The 18491-nt window shown below is 45.1% G+C and overlaps 1 protein-coding gene across 1 annotated transcript; it reads left to right on the top strand.

Moving 5' to 3' along the window:
• Positions 1–696: 696 nt before the first annotated feature.
• ticrr (TopBP1-interacting, checkpoint, and replication regulator) lies at positions 697–16663 on the top strand (the record flags this gene model as incomplete). The annotated part of the gene is made up of 21 exons (XM_080002903.1): positions 697–1329; positions 2206–2434; positions 2651–2877; positions 3425–3656; positions 3830–3974; positions 4290–4429; positions 6085–6282; positions 7662–7807; positions 8102–8202; positions 8662–8755; positions 9259–9341; positions 9767–10000; positions 10204–10279; positions 10492–10564; positions 10874–11005; positions 11397–11487; positions 11769–11827; positions 12522–12805; positions 13386–15612; positions 15697–15825; positions 16081–16663. 21 exons carry the CDS (start codon positions 697–699, stop codon positions 16191–16193), a joined length of 5646 nt encoding a protein of 1881 aa, XP_079859029.1. The 3' UTR covers positions 16194–16663.
• Between the last annotated feature and the right edge of the window lie 1828 nt (positions 16664–18491).

Raw genomic sequence — 18491 nt, 5'->3', positions numbered from 1 at the left:
TATTTCCGTGGTTCAATCGATGCATTTTATTTCTGTGGTTCAATCGATGCATTTTATTTCTGTGGTTCAATCGATGCCTTTTATTTCTCTGTTTCTTGTTGGCACGGACGGCGTGAGCTACTCGCCAATCCCATACTACTGTCAGGGGTCTGCCGTCGTGACGCGAGAGTCGCGAACGATTCGTTTGTAGCGAACAACACCTTGGAATGACTCGGACGTCGGGAGTCGCTCCGCTGAACCAGTCCTGACAGAACTAAATGACTCTCGAGAGCATTCCACATTTCACAACTCGGAGCGTGGCCGACACTTCTGGCTCGTTATACCAACGGAGTCAAACAAACGAAAGAGTCTGAAAACTAAGCGAATCGTTCTTACCGGGCCGCTCGTGTAAGAGCCGAGTCTCCGGGAGAGAGCCGAAGTTTTCATCGCCAGTCTGTGCGTTTGAGATGTGAATGACGGACCAGGTAGCCAATCGGAAGTTAGACTGGGCCGGTTGACGGCCGTTTTGCGTTTTGCTCTGGACCAATGGCGACGCAGCGCTCGCGGGATTTCACCAATCGCAGCGAGGGGGCGGGGACCCCCGCGAGAGGAGCGCGAAGAGTTGAGAAAGAAAGACGGAGCTCGGAGGAAATGGCGAAGCGCGTAGGCTCCGCGTTTACCCGGTCGCAGTGACGATGTGAGCTTCCGCGCAGAGTCATGGCCCTGCACAACTTCGTGTTCGTCATCGACGTGGACGGCGAAGACCGCGCCTCGGCTGCCGGGAGCCACCCCGTGAAGCGAGGGGTTCTGCGGATACTCCTGCACGTCGGGCTTAAGTACGGCTTGGACAAGGTGCGCTGGGGCTACAAGTTCTTCCAGTCGAAGAGCGGCCGACACGCCAGCCTCTCGTCCAGGGGCTCGGACTTCAAGGAGCTCCGGGGTAAAACCTTCGACGACTTCGGGGTGGAATTCGAGGCCAAGCTGGACGCGGTGCCGGGGAGGTGTTCTTCTTCCTCTTCGCTGACGAGGCAGCCCGGTCCGTCCACGTCGGTCCAAACCGCCCTGAAAGAGGCTCTTCTGGACTTCCAGTGGGACCGGCCGGACATCACCTCGCCCGCCAAGCCGTCACTGAGACCCAGGAGGTCGGGGCGCGGTGGCGGCGCGGAGGTTGGGGTCCCGCCACGGGAGGAGGACGACGCGGCCGGGGGTGGCAGGAATGTGCTGTTTGTGGTCTCCCGGTGTCCGCCTTCCACGGAGCAGTTTGGGGAGGTGATGCCCAAAGGACTCCGCGACTTGTTGGTCCAGAAAAACGTGACGATGCACTGGATCGACAGCAGTTCACATCTCAAGGTTGGTTAAACAAAAACAAACTAAAAACAATTCGAAAATTGGCTGGACAAGTCACGGTATATTATCTGGTAGGTGGCAATTGTACAAGGCAAGTTTATTTCTCTAGCACATTGTTTCACACAAACCTCTACCTTGTATAGGAGTAAAGAAGAATATAAACAGAATGAAAAGAAAATTAAAACAGATTTTAGAAAAAGACAACCTCACAGATAACAGGTTGAAGTGCCATTTAAAACAGGCCAGCGCACTCACACATACGTTATGGCTTTGTTTACTTCTGGTGCTCATCATTTACTTACATTAGTTTGTTTATTTTGGGTACTTTCTTTATTTACCCCTTTATATTGTAGATAGCCATTGTTATTTCCTTGATATATTTGCGATTCATATACATCATTACATGTACATGTTAATTTACAATTAGACAGATACAATTTAGGTGTTTAGAAAATTCTTAAACATGTATTCAAAGTACAAATTCAGTTTGTAAAGCAGGTACAGGTCTCACATAAGTGAGGTTAATAAAATAACGTAATTAGCAAGAAGATGCTGGTTCAAGCACCTTGGTACTAACCCTCCCTCTTTCCAAATTCAGAGGCTGTGGGTGGGATCCTAAACAGAAGGAGATTGCTTGATCAAAGCCGATAGTTGCAGGCGCATCAGTTGAAAAGACCATAGGGTATTCTAAAGACTAGGGGGTCGTGGTTGAAAGCAACAGCTGCTACTGTGGATGGATTAACATTGATTTAATAGTCTAATTCACCACCATTGTAAGAGATCAACGTTTTTATCCCCAAGCTAAAGTCATTCTCAAAGTTGATCACAGCCCTTTTTAATTTCTGTTAATTAGTTGAGTTTCTGTCTGTCTTATTACAGGCGCTGAGTTGTGAAGACCAACTAGGCGCTGATAAGTTATCGAAGGTTCTGAAGCAAGTGGGTGGTAGAGTGATTTCGATGGATGCTCTGTTGAACCTCTGCTGCCCTCACCCAGCCACCAGTAGAGAAAGCTTTCCTCTTGAGTCCAGCATTGGATACCTGCTGTCTTCTGAACGATTATACCGCTTGGCTTTCCCTGTTGTGGCAGGGGCTTTACACTGGGGGCAAGGTTTGTAAAGTTCAAAGTTTGCTGTTTAAGAAGCATCAGCTCCATTGTTGAGCATTGTAAAAAAAATATAATAATAATATTCATAATAACAATGTTTTACTATAATAGACAGTAGATGACAATGCAAACAAAACAAGAACCAAATTAATTCATAATTGGTCAAGGGTACAGTAAATGAAGCATAATGATCTGTATGTGCTTTATGTCCCCAAACAGGCAAAGCCGTACAGAGCTTTGGCATCTTGATGGAACCGGTATCCAACAGTCAAAGGATTCTCCCAGAGCAGACAGATGTGACTCTAACGGCAGTGATCCAGGGCTCTGAAATATCGTCACTAATTCAAGGCTCTTCAGACTTCTGGGTTCTGCAGTGTACCAGTAGTGGCAAGCAGACTGCCTTCCAGAACCTCCTGATGCAACTCTCTGCTCGGGGTCTGCATATGGTGAGTCATTTGAGCCAGGGCACTATTTTACATCTATTTTTGTTTTAACAATAACTCTTAACCATCAAATAACTATTATTATGGTAGGGCTGGACGATCGTTTAATATATTTGTTTATCAGCTGGCAGGTGTAATTTGCTAACTTATTCTATTATAATAATAATAATAATAATAATAATGATGATGATGTGATCTGACTAGGTCTGGCTAAGACAAGTAATAAGCATTTAAATTGTTTTATTTGAAAACTAGTTTTTCAACGCGACAACATACATTTGCTCCTTCGATATAGGGTTTTAAATAATATCCCTGGCTATTGCAATATATTGTACAGCATATTGATAATGTCAAATTCCTTATGATATGAAATAACAAATTATTCCATATTGCCCAGTCTATTTGCTTCCCTTTCGGTTGCAGCCCAGATGAAGTGCTACCGATTTATACTCTGAATGTAGAAGGGGGGTGGGGCGGGGTACTAATTCCAAAAATGTTGATGCAGTTTTCATTGATTTTGGCAAATGTATACTTTGCCTTTTGTCTTCAGCTTGCTGATGTGAATGATGGAGGCCTGGTCTGCTCAGCCGTCCTCTCGCCACTGTCTGCTTGTACTGCTCTGCTCTCTGTACCCCAGCCGGGAATTACCCGGGACAGTCAAATCTGTTCCGATGTCATTGCCCCAGCCACTGAAAGTATTTCCTCAGACCTGCCCGACGTGGTCAGCAGTGTCCTGGGAGTTGTCTACAACATCATGGATGAGGATGGAGACTGTGGAGATGGTGAGGGTGAAGACATACCACTCCAGGTTTTAACTAGAGATGTCACAATACCAGAGTTTTGGATGATTAATACTTGCAGTCATTTCAAAAGGCGCTGTCATGTAATATTCAACGTATTGTGTTTATTTGATTATAGAATACAGTTAACATGTCCGATTTTCTATGTTCCACAGCTGCCCTAAAGCAACCCCAGGTTCCCGATTGGGCCCGACAGGAGCTCGGCCATCGGTCCAGTCCACAGACGGCTGGACTGACGGAGAGTTGGTTCTCTCAGTCAGACCAATCAGGAGTCAGCTCCTATTTAATGGAGTCAATGAGGTATGGAGATTCTTTAGCATTTGAATAGAAAGGCAAGAGGGGTTTGAATGCATCAGGCACACGTCGGCCCGAATGAAATGACTTATTCTCTCCAGTCAGGATAGTTACAGACTTGTTGATCCATACATAAACTGAAATCTATGCTCATATGAAGTCTTTGTTTGTCTCCTTTTGGATAGTGGTTTTAAATATTTGTAATTATTTCAACTGTTAAAGGGTTTCTGTGTCTGACATTGTTGGACCAAGCATCCCATAGTGCTTCATTCTTGACAATCAATGAGCACTTTTGGCCTATATTTCTCATTTGTTTTTCAGGCTTCTCCATGCTGCGTCAGAGCAGACAGAAGAGGAGGCTCAGGGAGAAGAGCTGTCTGATCTCCAAAACGAGCTGATCGATGGTCTGGCTGAACTTTATCAGACCTCCCAGGGCCTCAACGACAAGAGGAGCAAGAAACGTAAGATAGCTAAACTCTGCTTTCATGGTTTTGATAGTTTGGAGAATGGATTCCATAACTGGCAAGTTTGAAATAAGTAAAAGTTTCCCATCCTACTCTTCTGAGTTTTAAACGGTTTAGTAAATAGTTAGCCTATCTTCTCATTTAGTTGTTAAGGATTGCTCTTTGTATGGATGGCATGGGGGGCCGAGCGTCAATGCCTATATTGTATCAGATAAAGGCTAAAACCAGGATAATCTGTGTTGGAGAATATCTACAATACGATAATCGGATACGAGGCTTGGGCCGATTTTCAAATAAATCGGCTATCGGCAATCGACTCGTGATGACAGACACACAAAAATGACAGACAAAAAATAAATATACATTTTATCGCCAGGAAAAATCTGAGAAGTGAAACGGTTGCAGTTTACCGTGTCCTGGAACTGGAGCGCAGAGGAGGGGAGGAGGGGGGGAGGGATAGAGGGGCTGGAGGCTCTCTCCTCTCCGCTCAGAGCTGTTGAGTAACCACTGGTGATCAGGCGTCACTTCCCCTAGACAGTCCCGTACAGAGACTTTGAGGGGCAGGTACTCAAAAAAGAAAAGGCACATGGACCCCCATCTCCGGTTCTAGGCATTTTGCCGCTCTGGGCAAATGGAGCAGCACAGCGGAGCCGCTATGCGTACATCGCAGGTGTGCCGAGGTGCAAGGTTCTTGAGGAGTTCCTCACGAATATATTTTTGCCCTATACAATCCGCTACCTTGACACCCATTCATTTAAAATTAAATTTAAAATTAGAAATAAATAAAAAAGTGTGCCTGATAAGCCTGACAGGTGTTCGGCCCCCCTCGCACGTACCTGCCGCTAATATAATATGCAAATCTTGTGATAATAATATAGCAACATATAATATAACCTCATAGAGAGATTAAGATTTCAGATGCACGTCTCCCTGTTGCCTTCTTTTGCTATGGGACTTAATTGAGTAAAAACTGGATTTTTTTAATGGAAATACTTTGCTTCACAATAATAAATCCTGCATTTCCGGAATGGGGAGACCGCATTTGCCACCTTACATTACATTCTATGCGCGCACAAACCCCGCCACGTGCACATGCCCCCCAATAACATCGTATATCGGATTGGAATTTTGCATGATCGTCCAATCCTATTGGATACCAAGAGCAAGATCAAACAATTTGGATATTATTGACTTGACTTCTTAGTTTTCTTTTTTTAACCCTCTCATAGAAGACTTAGATGCCTCATGAAGAAATAAGATATGTCAATCACTATGTTCTAATGGCCCCACACTAAAGTGTGAGTTGATATGGTTCTGCATCAATAATACATGTTAAATCCCTTTTGCTAATAATTCAGTAAAAATAATGGATCTGATTAGTACTTGACATTGGCAAATAGGACCTGAAATTGGCAGTGAAAAAGTGATATCGGTGCATCCCTGGCTGTTTCAGAGGTTTGACAGTATTAACAGGATTACCAACAGCACTACTAAACCAAAAAAACAATCTTCCAGTCGAGGAATAAATATTTCAAATTTGAATTAAAAGAAAAATAATCCATTGTGTGGCGACCCCTAACGGGAGTAGCCTAAAGAGAAAAAAAGAAAGATTGTTTATACCTAAATTTGGTGTCCCTGTCCGTGACCTGCAGGTGGCGCCCAGCGCACGCCTGTCAAACAGAAGATGAAGAGCATGAGCCGCTCCCTGCAGATGCTGAATGTGGCCCGGCTCAACGCCAAGGCCCAGAAGAGCCAGGCGGATGCTGAGCCAACAGGGGGTGAGCCCCGGGGAGCCGACAGGCAGAGCAAGAGACGGTCCAGTGACAAATCTGGAAGAGCGAACTCCCTCAGTGAGTCCCTCGCCGAACACTTCACATCACACTCTCTGTGGGGGTGTGGGGCGGGGACACTTTGTTTTTTTCATTTATTTTTTATTATTAAAAATAGAGTTGGTCTGCAAGTGGAGTTCAAGAAAAGGAGAGGATTGCGTGCGCACGTGTGTGTGTGCATGTCTTATCCCAATTGGTTCTGGTGTATAAGGTCGATATTATGTCGTGGCGCCTCCAAGCAGCGGAAAGGACCATAAGCTCCCCCCGAGCTCCGCAGCTTCAGAGACACCCCACGGCTGTGGGAAAGCACCCCGCCCCGCAGCCGCAGTAGACCCGCTGGCCCCCAGAGAAGCCGGAAGCCCACGGAGCAACCCCCACGCCCGGCCCCGAGGAGCATAACCCAGTCCCAGGGAGTGCAGGAGGCCCCGCACACATACAACCAACCCCCAAGTGCAGGCACAAGACGCAGCCCCAGAACCCAGGCCGCGGGCCCGGAGCCGTAACGCACCCGGCGGCACTCTCCGTAGCCCCGCCAGGTCGCAGCACACCTTCAGCCACCAGGCGCAAGCCGCCAGGACTTCAGCCCAGCCGACGGGGGCCCTGGCCTCCCCCCGACCAACCACACCCTCACACCAACCCACCAGCGACCCGCCACCGAATATGAGTTTTGGCACTGGGAGAGATGGGTGAAGTCGACAAATTAACGCAGGGGCGCAGCAGGCCCGGGAGCGGCCACACAGAAGCGCCATAGCACACCCACCTCCCGTACCTGGAGGCATCCAACCTACAGCGACCAGCCACGGGCGCAGAGCGGCCCACCATGCGCCTCCGCCATGCCGGGCAGCTCAGCGCCCCCATCAGGCCCCTGGTCAGCCCCCGGCCGCCGAGCATGCAGACCACAGAGCAGAGGGGGGCAAGGGGGTGGGCACGCTTCCACTGAGGACACCATGTTGCGCCGCCATGTTTATACAGTAGCCCAGAACGGACAAACCGAACACTGGCTCTAGAGAGGGCCTTTTGCGAGATACGCCATGTTGCACTACCATGGGGAGGTGTATTTAGTTGCTTGCGATCTGCAACCTCATGCTAGATGTCACTAAATTCTAGACACTGCACCTTTTAAATAGTAAAAATAAATATCTTTATACATTATGCCACAGTACAACAAAGGCACCTATCTTTCCATCTGACCTAAATTAGAATTATAACACTTCATAGAATCATCTAGATCATAACTTACCCTGTTTCTGTCTAATACTGGCCAAATATATTCTTACCTTGATACTTGCGTGCATACTTTATTGAATAGGACTATTAGGTTTAGTTAAAATTTGACTTAAATAGGTCTTAAAAAGCCTTTTTTTTTTACCACAGTTAATGGATCTTCTTCCTTTAAGCAGACTTCACATGTGAGGCGGAGCTGCTGACCCACCTGATGTCCAGTTATGAGAAGACTGTGGGAGAGAGAGACTCATCCCTCTTCACCGCAGTCGAGCTCCTTTTCTCCGCCATCAGAGCTTTCTTCAGCACTAAGCCTGACCTGGAGGTGAGAAGCCATTTAAGCAACATTATGTATGTTTAATAGTATAGACAACCCCAGCTGTTTCGCACAAAATAACTCCTAGAACTAGATTGATTGAAGTTTTGTCTTTCTCCATACGTACTGTATGTGGAATATACGTAGCCGAGTGACACAAAGATTATGAAATCATGTTTTGTTGAGCTCTGAATGGTAAACAAATATTTAGATTAAAAATATACACTTCCTTCCAACAAACATGATGCTATGGGTAGGAGATTTATTGGTCTGCATTTTCAGTTTCTTATTTTTGTGTTGCAGGTGAAGACGTCCGTCTTTCTGCATCAGCACCTTTTCAAGTCCAGCAAATCCATCAGGCAGTTCTACGGCTCTGCTCCCAACGTGGAGAGTAAAGTCAGAGAGTGAGTGCTTCCTGCCGCAGTAGAGCAGCTTTCTTTGAGAATGGACTGAGCGTTTAATACACTCTTAGGCACCCTTTTCTTTTCATGCACCTTTTCCCAACTGTGCGTTTACTCCAACAAATGTTACTGCAGCAATTTCCTTCAATGTAACTAAAGTTTTATTGTATCTTATTTGGAGCAGGTGACCCAAGACTGAAATTGAGTAGAACTTATTTTTACTAAATGCATTTCACTTGTTTGCTTTGTTTTCTTTATTATTATTATTATTTTGTTTTTACTACTAATAAGTACTATTTCATTGCCTCAATGTAAAGCACTTTGCATGCATTTGCATGCTACATGTTTTGTTTTTTTTTTATGAAAGGTGCTATACAAATTAAGGTAATTAAACAAAGGTATATGTTACAAATATGTGCCCTACTTCAGCTGTCACTAACAGCTTTTTGCCATCTGTCCCAGGTGCCAGCTGCAGGCGGTGCTGAGGTTGGAGTTGCTCAAGCTCCTCCCGTCAGAGCAGTCTGACTCTGTGGATGCAGAACAAATAGTAGAAGAGGTAAGACTCTTAATTTGTTAACACTGATAGTGTCGAATGACAACACCGGTGTTACTGGTGACACTAGACATTTTACAATGGGGGGGGGGTGGGACGTGGTGCGGTGCGCAGAGTGTCCCCATTGTGCACGGTAGCTAATTACGGATGGAAGGAGATGTTGGATTATTTAGCGGAATGAAGGCATCAAGATGTTTTGCATACATATATCAGTCTACAATGTATAGGATTTGTACAACTCTTAACACCTTTTCGTTTGGTGAGGGTGACTGAAATTAGTAGTTTTATATATGTGTTGCAGCAGTGTTTCATCACTCAAGTTGACCAGTGCAAAAATTAAAAACCTTACGAATGGTATTATTTTCTTGTATCCCATCTTTAGCAGCTAATGGATGCATGAATCTCCACAGGGATTCATTTGAAGAACTGGTCGGGGGAACGTACAGTACCTTCACAAGTGTTATTTTATGAGTCATCAGCGCAATCTCGTCCAACCTTTTCCACAGGTGGCTGATATGTTGAGGATTATCTCGCTGACCAAAGACCCCGTGAGCATGACCAGATTTCTGCAGGACTGCATCCTCCCAGGGTGAAGAGCACATACTCATCTCGCTTTGATTTCCTGGGTTCTGCATGCACGAACTTCATTCATTTCAAAGATTGCTGCAGCGTTACTGTTTGTTTTCTCTTTCCACTGCATTTTCTTCCCTCAATCATATCTCTGTTCAAGATTATTACAAAGGTATAGTTTAGATCAAAGTTAGACATGCTTTCCAATAAAAACGTGAGGAAAATGGAACTTTACCGTTAACAGTGTGCACTGCCATGTTGCTGTAATGGCAGGTTTGTTAACTCAGCAAAATCGGACGAGAGTGTTCTGTCTTGAAATTCCTGGTTCGGTGGCCGTTCCATTGTTCTTTTGCCAGTAGGAGGTCGGGAGTCTTCCAAACTGTGACTTCAGTGGAATATAGAATTGGTGATTATGACCTGCCACTGGTCTCTCTGTTGTTGTAGGTTCCTGACCTCCATCCCCAGGACTCTGGCCGACGTCTACCATAGTCTGGGAAATCAGCTCCCAGAAGCCCTGGCAGCTGTGCTGCCCCTTGACTTTTTTAGCGACGAGTCAGTCGCTAGGGACAGCATGTCTCCATCAGTTTCCTCACTCCCCCCCTCCATCGCTCACAGCTTGGCCTCAGACGGCCGGGAACGCCTGGAGGATTTGCGTAACCGCTCTGCCAACAAGAAGAGGTGAGGACCTTGGATTTGGGCTGTGCGTTTATGTTTAAAAAAAAAAAAAAAAAAAAAAAAAAAAAAAAAGTGGGGGCGGGGACAAAATGTTATTTTAGAGAATAACAGGAAATTAAACTACCCAGTGCCTAGTATGAGTCTTTAATTACAGATTTGGAAGAAAAAGATAATGTTGTAATTATTATTTATTTATTTATTTTTAGGAGCGGTATGTTGACCCGTCATCGCAGCATGACTGAATCATCACAGAGTCTACGGCAAATCACAATGCCCAAAAAGGTCACGAAAGCTGAGAGTTGAGACAACTGATGATGAAACAATGCTGATAGAGTTTCTATGATAATTACATAATAAGACAACTTATTCATGGTGAAATATTTGCAAAATTTAACAAGTGGTTTTAACCTTGCAGACCAAAGTGGAAGGTTCGAGTGGCAAATTGAGATAAACATTTTAGACCATTCTTAGACCAGTTGTTTTGTTCTCATTAGGCCAAACAGAAGTGCAGTGTTGCCTCGGCGAAATCAGCTGCAGAGCTGCCACATCAGAAACAAGCAACACAAGGTACGTCAAGGATTGATTTATAGGAGCTGCCGGAGTCTCAATATTTTTGTTCGGTGCGATTGTTTCTGACTGAATGTCTTCTGATTCAGTAAATTATCTTTTGTGCAATATTCAATTGGCGCTTGATTTGTAGCAATTTTTTTATTTTTATTTATTTATTTTAACAAACAAGTCATGACTGAAAATATGCAGAAATGTATTTATAACATTCAAGCTTTTTAAAAAATTTACATTAAATTCATAATTGGGTCCATATATTGATTATACCTATGATTGGATTAATACCAATTATATGGCGATTCTTTACAGAGGTGACTAAGGTCAGGAGAAACCTGTTCAACCAAGAGATGGTCTCTCCTTCCAAGAAAGCCAAACTTCCAAGGAGCCAGTCTGTGTCTGCTGTGGAGGGGCTGAAGTGCAAGCGAAGTCATGACCTGGAAGGTAAACAGACTCTTCACCTTTACTCCTTACACTTTACAGTTTAATGTAGAGGAATTCATATTTGAGGCTTTTATGGCATGGCAGCATTTTCCGCATTGCGAGACTCAGCTGCAGCCACTCATAATTTGGAATGAGTTTCTGCACTGAGATCTACCTGTGCAAGCTCTGATAATGTGTCTAATATTAGTCATGTGCAAAAGTCTATTTTTAAGTCAAGTTTATTTATGCAGCCCTCAATCACAGTGCAGTCTCAAAGGGCTTCACGGGGCCACATGTTTGCATAGTAATCAACCTCCACCCAAAACCAGCATTGATTGTCTCTCCTGGTTGTATCAGCTGTTCAGCTACGGATGATTTATTTATTTATTTTAATGCATACTATACTTTACAGAACGACACAAACTGCTAACAAAGAAGGTGGCTGAGACGCCACGTCACAAGCAGGTGTCCAGTCGTCTTCTTTATAGGCAAAGAATGGGAAGGTATGTTCCACAAACCAATCACCATGTTACAGATGTTGCACCCCTTCAGACCAAATCACACTGTTTTGGCACACCGATCACGGGCAGCGCATCACTGGAGCGCACATCGTCTATGGTGCCGAGGTGGTTGCCTATCTCGCTTTTAGGGCGGGCCGCCACCCCCCCTGAATCCGATCCGACTGACAAAATTCTGAGTCGGGTACAGCCCTACAAATTAGGTTGGACTCTAAAATCAAACAATGTGCACTCCTAACCAAAAGTGTTTGTCTATTCTGTAACAGACGATCAGCCCCAGTGGAGGAATGTATTGTGGAGGAATCACCAGTTAAGCCTGCAGAAGGTACTTGAATGCACGGTGTCTGTTTCTATTAAGGGGAATGTATCATCTGGAATTACAAGTCTTATAAGTAAATGTGTTGTTAACTGTTACAGAAATTAAGTATTGCGAAAACACATTGGATACATGTTTGATAATCCGGCTGTATGCTGAAGCATTTTGTATCTTGCACAGTTCCTTAGGAACTTGTGAGTCGTTTCTCGAGGCAAACAATTGCCTTTCAAACTGTGCGCTATTTGATGGCTATCTGGTTAAGAGTGGTTGCTGCGTAGCCCCTCAGTGAATTCTTCATTTGTGTGATGAGAAGGGGGTCATTTAAAGACTGCTTACTACACAACTGGATAGAATTGGCAAACTATAATTTACTGAAATTGTGCTGTAGTTTCCTATATAAGTTAGTTTGGTAATCAGTTATCTAACTAGCTTTGGTAATCTTTCTCACTTTTTAATCTTAAGTTACTCAAAATAAATGTAATGCAGGCAGCATTACTAGCTACACATAACTATAGATTTTCTACTGCCTGCTGCCAAAGAGTCGATATTCCATCCTGTCTGTTAAGGGTTTGTTTTTGTCTCCGTCGGGACCGCCCTGGATTAAAAAAATAAAATAAAAATCTATGGCTCAAGTGCAATACTGCACTTACAAATGTGATTAAATGCGTCAGGTGATTTTGAGTCTGTCCTTTTTATACAACAGACCTTAGAAGGAGCCCACGGATAAAGAAGCTAGCCAGAAGACATTCCAACATCTTCTACTCAAGCTCTCAACCTCGCTCCAGAAACCTGGACAGGGCCATCTCTGCCTCCCAGCTCCTTCTTGGTGATGGGCAAACAGGAGAGGCTAAACTGACCAACGTCCGGTCTCCCATGCGTCTTCTTTTCGGGGCAGCTCAGTCCTCTGCTCACCCTTCCACTTCCTCAGAGTCTCGCTTAACCAGGGCCAGTCGGAGGCGGCGATCCACCGACGCTGATGTCTTTGAGGTAAGATTTACATTTTCCATGTTCATTTGACATGCCACAATGGTACCATTCTGGCCATGGAAATAAATTATTTTTAACTTAAAACTAACAGTGCTTGCCATTTGTTCTTATTTTTTGGAGGGCTGAGAAATGTTGACTTATACCTGCTAATTTTAGGCAATGGACGCCTTTCCTATTGCCAGGAGAAATTTTTTTTTTGGGTTTTTTTTTCCTGGCATCATGAACACGCCTGAAAGGGGCCATGTCATGTTTCCAGTGTGATTGGGAACAAAACAATAGAGGAGATAGCAACTTCAACAAACAACGACATAAAACTATACAACTTGGAGGGGAAATAAAAAAAGTATTTTGACCTATTCAAAAAAAACTTGGATTGTATGTGAACGACCCAACCCTACAGTAGAAGCAGCATGGCGTATCCACGCTGGTCCTTCAGGGTGGGGGTGCGAAGACGCTTCTCCTGTTTGGACAGTGGCCTGGGGTGGTGCCGGAGTGGCGTGTGTGTAATAATTGTGGGGTTTTTTTTGGTGTTATAATATTGAAAAATACCAACTTTTGTATTCCCCATTCTCTTTGTCAGAGTCCAATGAAAACTCCAACAAAGTCGCCTGGTAAACTTGGACAATTTGCTCATGGGAACAGAACGCCAAGGACACCTCAGACGCCAAGAACCCCCAAAACAACCCATCCACTTTCCATTGCAGAGAGCCCCAGAGCAGGGGGCTCTCATCAGGATGGTATGGTCCTCAGGGGCAGCCCCTTCAGATCTCCAATAGAAAGGACACTGGTGCTGGACACCCCTGAAAAGCAGACCCCGTTGAAGAGCCCACTGAAGGGTATTCTCAGGACCCCAGTCAAGGCCTTGCACAAGAACTTATCACCCACTGGATCTCTCCTGCTCATGAGCCCAAGTTGCAGGACGCCCAAGAAGAGTGTCACCTGGTCACCGTCACCACGCAAACCCATAGCGACAGGGAAGGATGTAACGTTCAAAGTGCCCGAATCACCCCACACTTCGGTACGAAGTTCTCCAAGATTGTTGAGAACTCCAAACAAGTTTGGCAGCCCTCTCCAAAGTCCTGTCAGCCAGGTGGCTCATTTCAAGACACCGGATAAATTATGGCGGAGAGCGCAAGGCAGTCAGGCAGGTCCAACAAGTCCCCATGAAAAAATCGCCCGTTCTGAAATTTCTAAACATGAGAACAACCAGCGCCAGAGATCCTCAGAAAGGCTTTGCAACATGATAAACACACCTGTGAAGGGTGTAGAAAATGAGGTTAGACCCTTGGCTAACCCCCTACAATTGACTCCACCCCCAGATCAGCTTTCCCCATTTAAAGCCAACACTAGGACACCAGCTAAGAACCCTGGTCCTACTCACCAACTGAATACCTGCTCCAGAAGAACTCCTGTAAAGGACTCCAGCATGTTCTCCACATCCAAGCCAGTGCTTACAGCAGTGTGTGCTGTTTCTCAAACATTGAGTACCTCCCAGGAGTCTCCAAGAACACCTCTGATGAGGACCAGGTCCGCCCAAAGAGGTCAAAGTGAGACGAGGCCCAGTTTTAGATCTCAAGCAAGCCTCATGCTGCTTTCCAATCCGAACCCTACCTCTAGTTGTACGGTGACCGGTGACAGCGCGGTGGAGGAAAGCACGACGCCCAAAACACAGGAGCAGAAACCCCACCCTGTATCTCCTCGAAGATCAGCGTCTGGATCCCGTACCCAATCCCAACAGTTGGACTCCTCCCAAAATAGCTCTGCCACTACTGAGGATGAGAGCATGGATATTGTCGACGCTGCCATCGTCAAGACTAAACTCAGTGGCGGTCTCAAGATGAACATTCAGTTCTCCAGGAAACCGCCGAAGTCCGGCGGCGTCTTTCAGTTCACAGGCGCCTCTCCCGAACCCCCTCCGCCACACCAAGTCGCCACGCCAACACAGAGCTACGGCTTCCGCCAAACACCTGACCGCCAACAGAGAGAGGCTGCCGCGCGTTTGGGATACTCTAATGAACCCCCTCGCTTTTCGACCCCCAGGGGTACCGCGACACAGAGTCGGTGTAAGGGTTTGGCAACTCCTGTGACGTACAAAGTAGAACTGGAGATGCAAACCTCTGGTCTCCACAAGCTTAGATTCAGACGCACGGACTCCCTTAACGCTGGTGATTTGGCTACTGACGGTGGTCTTGGATCAGGAGCTCATAGTCCCATAGTTGGTGCGAAACCATCTCAGTCGGACAGCCCTTTGGCTTTGTGCTCTAAGCGCAGAGATCCTAGCTGTGTTTCACCATCCCTCTGCACTCACGTCACCCCGGCAAAGAGCACACCTGGCAAAGGCGGGACCGTCCAAACCTATATCTGCAAGTCCTACACCCCGACGCGGCACACTGCAGAAACTATGTCCCCAATTCAAGTTGCAGATCTTGCTCCTCCTGCTTCCTCACCCCAGAACGCAGCGAGGGCAACCCCAGATAACCTAAACAGCTGGCCTCGTCGGAAGAGAGCCCAGGCTGCTGTGGTTGGCGGCAAAGACCGTGGTCTGAAGGGGGAGCCACTGCACGCAGAGTTGCTGGAAGAGGCTGAGCTTGGAGTTAGCAGGTTGCAGGACACTGAGGACACAGACTATCACTCAGGCAACCAGGCTGTAACCTCCGAACGGCTTTCTTCCATTGAAACAGACGCTTCTCTGTCGCCGCTGGTGGATATGGATTGGTTGGAGAGCCTGGCTCACCAAGCCGATGAGGCCGATCCGAAGAAATGTGGAGATGACTTGACCTGGGCCACCGGAGAAGATGTTAAGTCAAGTAAGTGTTGGCCGATATTTATTAACGCAGAGGTTGAATGAGGTCGATGTGCAGTCATCATGTGTGTATTTATTCTTTTGATAGCCGCGACCCCTCCCAGCTCCAAGGTGAGGAAACCAGTGACAGCAAGTGGGATACTGGCCCTCACTCAGTCCCCCATGTTATTCAAGGGCAAATCAAACTCTGCTCCCAAGAGAATGAAGTGCTTTAAAGGTGAGGCTGAATGTCTGCGTTTATGTCCCTCGTTGCTGATAGAGGCCAACAGAGTTTTTTCAGTCACTCAAATTAAATTCTCATGTCTGGACGATTTGTTTAGAATTGGAAAGAAATAAAAAAAAAAAAACAACAACATGGACATATAGACTGAAGTTGTTTCCGGTAGCTAATGATTATCTATTTTAATCTCTTCGCACAAATACCAAATGTTACTTGTTGTAGCTATGGTTAACTCTGTGTTGACCATTGTAGATGAGGCTGCAGCAGAGAGAACAACTGTGGAGCTGGAGCGCCCTCCTTTCAGCCAGGCTCCCCATCGCCCTGTGACGGGAAGAACCTGCAGCAGGAAGAGACTTCTTTCTTGACTTGATTACTCGCGTAACCCTGACATTCTGGTTATTCTTTTATGACAGCGCCGAGGTTCAAGACGGAGGCGTCTGGGGGAAAATTAGGCTCAGAGGTCCGAGATCATTGTTGGTGTCATTTCCACTTCTGAACTGTCAATTTAGCTAAAGAATTTAAGAAATGCTGACTTTTTCAAGCAATTTTCTTGCCTGGGTCTTTGAGCTGAAAGCAAGCGTCGGTGGTGACATTCAATTCAATACTCTTATCCACATTCTAAGCAGCCACTTTGTGAGAAAATGGGAACTTACATTTGTTTAAATTGAGACATGTTTATTTATTGAACACGTTATTTTAATATTTTTTTTATTAAATGTTTTTAAGTAAAATTGAAGGTGTGATACTGTACATTATAAATACTGGATGTTATATTTGTAAAAGTCCTTTGTAAATAAAAACTAATTTTCCTAAATAAATCCAGAATGCTACACAAGATATTTGTGACTTTTTCCACATTTGCTTTGTGGATCTGCGGCAGATTATGGCCAGACAACAAATCAAACTTTTAAATAATTGATTGCTTACAGCTTCCACCGTTAACCCTGATGAATAACTGGGATGGGCACCTCAAAAAAACCATACCACAGTTTTGTTTTTGTCTTTGTCTGTGGGTGTTCGTCATAAGTTAATCTTAGTTTTTCCAAGGTTTGCCGTCACACTGACCAGAGCCAACCAGCACATATTTCCTTGTGTATTATGTAGATAAACCTGATAGCGTTCACTGGAAACCTAACTTCTGCTCAAAGGTCAATGATCTTAAAGTGAAGTGCCCTTCCTATTCTGGGTAAAGTGTTGGAAAAGGTTTTGAAATTACATTAAATGGCTTCAAATTACCCAATGATTGGATCATGGCTGCATAAGTGTAATAAGAAAATCGAATTGCAAATCATGCTTAATAGAATTCTTGCTCATGGTAGTTGTGCATGTTTCACTTGTCAAGTCTAGGTCTCAGCCACTGATTGTTGATGAAAGATCAAGGTGGCACGCCTTATGCTCTGCCAACTTGGACAAACTGCAGAAGGAAAATTTTCTCCATTAAAAGTTACCAGCTGAAGGTGCATGATCTAGCCCAGCAAACCTCTCAGCTAACCCCAACCCTACCACATCGCCCATTGGTGTATTGCCCAACGGGCCGACCCGTCACAAGACCAGGGGCCCAAGAGCTCAAGGGGCCCGTCAGCCAGAGCTTGATGCATGATGACGTTATCTCTAATTTCACATTTATTTCCCCCCATTCGGAGGAAGGGAAGTAATTCATATCGACAATAAAGCCCCAAAATTCCTACTGTAATAGCCTAAACACTTACTTTGAAGGTGTCACCATGGCACTGTCAATTACAGTGAGTGTTCCCTTCACTTCACATCTATAGGATTCTAACGGTAAAGCACTGTATTATTGTCTAAGGCTCCAAAATGTCGTTTTCCACTCCTGATCTGCCTGAATACGGCCCCCTGAGTCATATGACATGGGGCCCATCCCTCCAGACCAACAACCAAGTGGCCATACAGTCGATTTTGGGGGAGTGCAGGTCATTGGACGGCCTGAGCATTCTGTCTGTAGAAGCATTTTGCACTAAAAAACATGTTTTGATCGTCCAAACAAACCTTTCTTACAAAGGTTTTTCGAAGGCAAAATGGGTTATGTAATGGAAATACTTTTAGGATTTGATCCCATTTCTAGTATACCTACCTACCTACCTACCGGAGGGTGGCGTCTTATGGTGCAACAATATACAAATGATGCACATTCACAACGTTGTGGGGGAATTTCAGCCGACATTCTACTCATGACTTGTTCACTGGTGTTAAATGCATGAACCCTATTTTCTTTTTTGAATATCTATATTGAATAGACTGTAACTGATACATTCAGCCACATGTAGTTTGCTTTTCACGCACTCTGCAGATGCAAAAAGGTGATATATGGTCAGTGGTTAGAGTGATCATTTTACTATGTAATCAAAGCACTCAGACCTTTTACTCATAAGGAATGACCCTAAATACAAATACCCTGACACAAAATGACTCGTAAAAAGTGCCACATTTACGTTTCTACTCCAATAAAGTGTATATATTGCTCTTAAATTAACTTAAGATGTCTTAAAAGCAAATGTACAAAAAAAAAACAACAACACTTTTTCAATAATCTAAAAAAAAAATGGTCAGGCGCTGGAATGGGAATTCCGCATTTCTTGTGACGTCACAAAAATGTCCTAGCGCTCCCTAACGGCGCTTATTATGACGGCGGACTCCGCGTTCAC

Source organism: Zeus faber (genome assembly GCF_960531495.2).
Source record: "Zeus faber genome assembly, chromosome: 6".
Classification (NCBI taxonomy): domain Eukaryota; kingdom Metazoa; phylum Chordata; class Actinopteri; order Zeiformes; family Zeidae; genus Zeus; species Zeus faber.
This window is presented reverse-complemented; position numbering and strand designations above follow the sequence as displayed.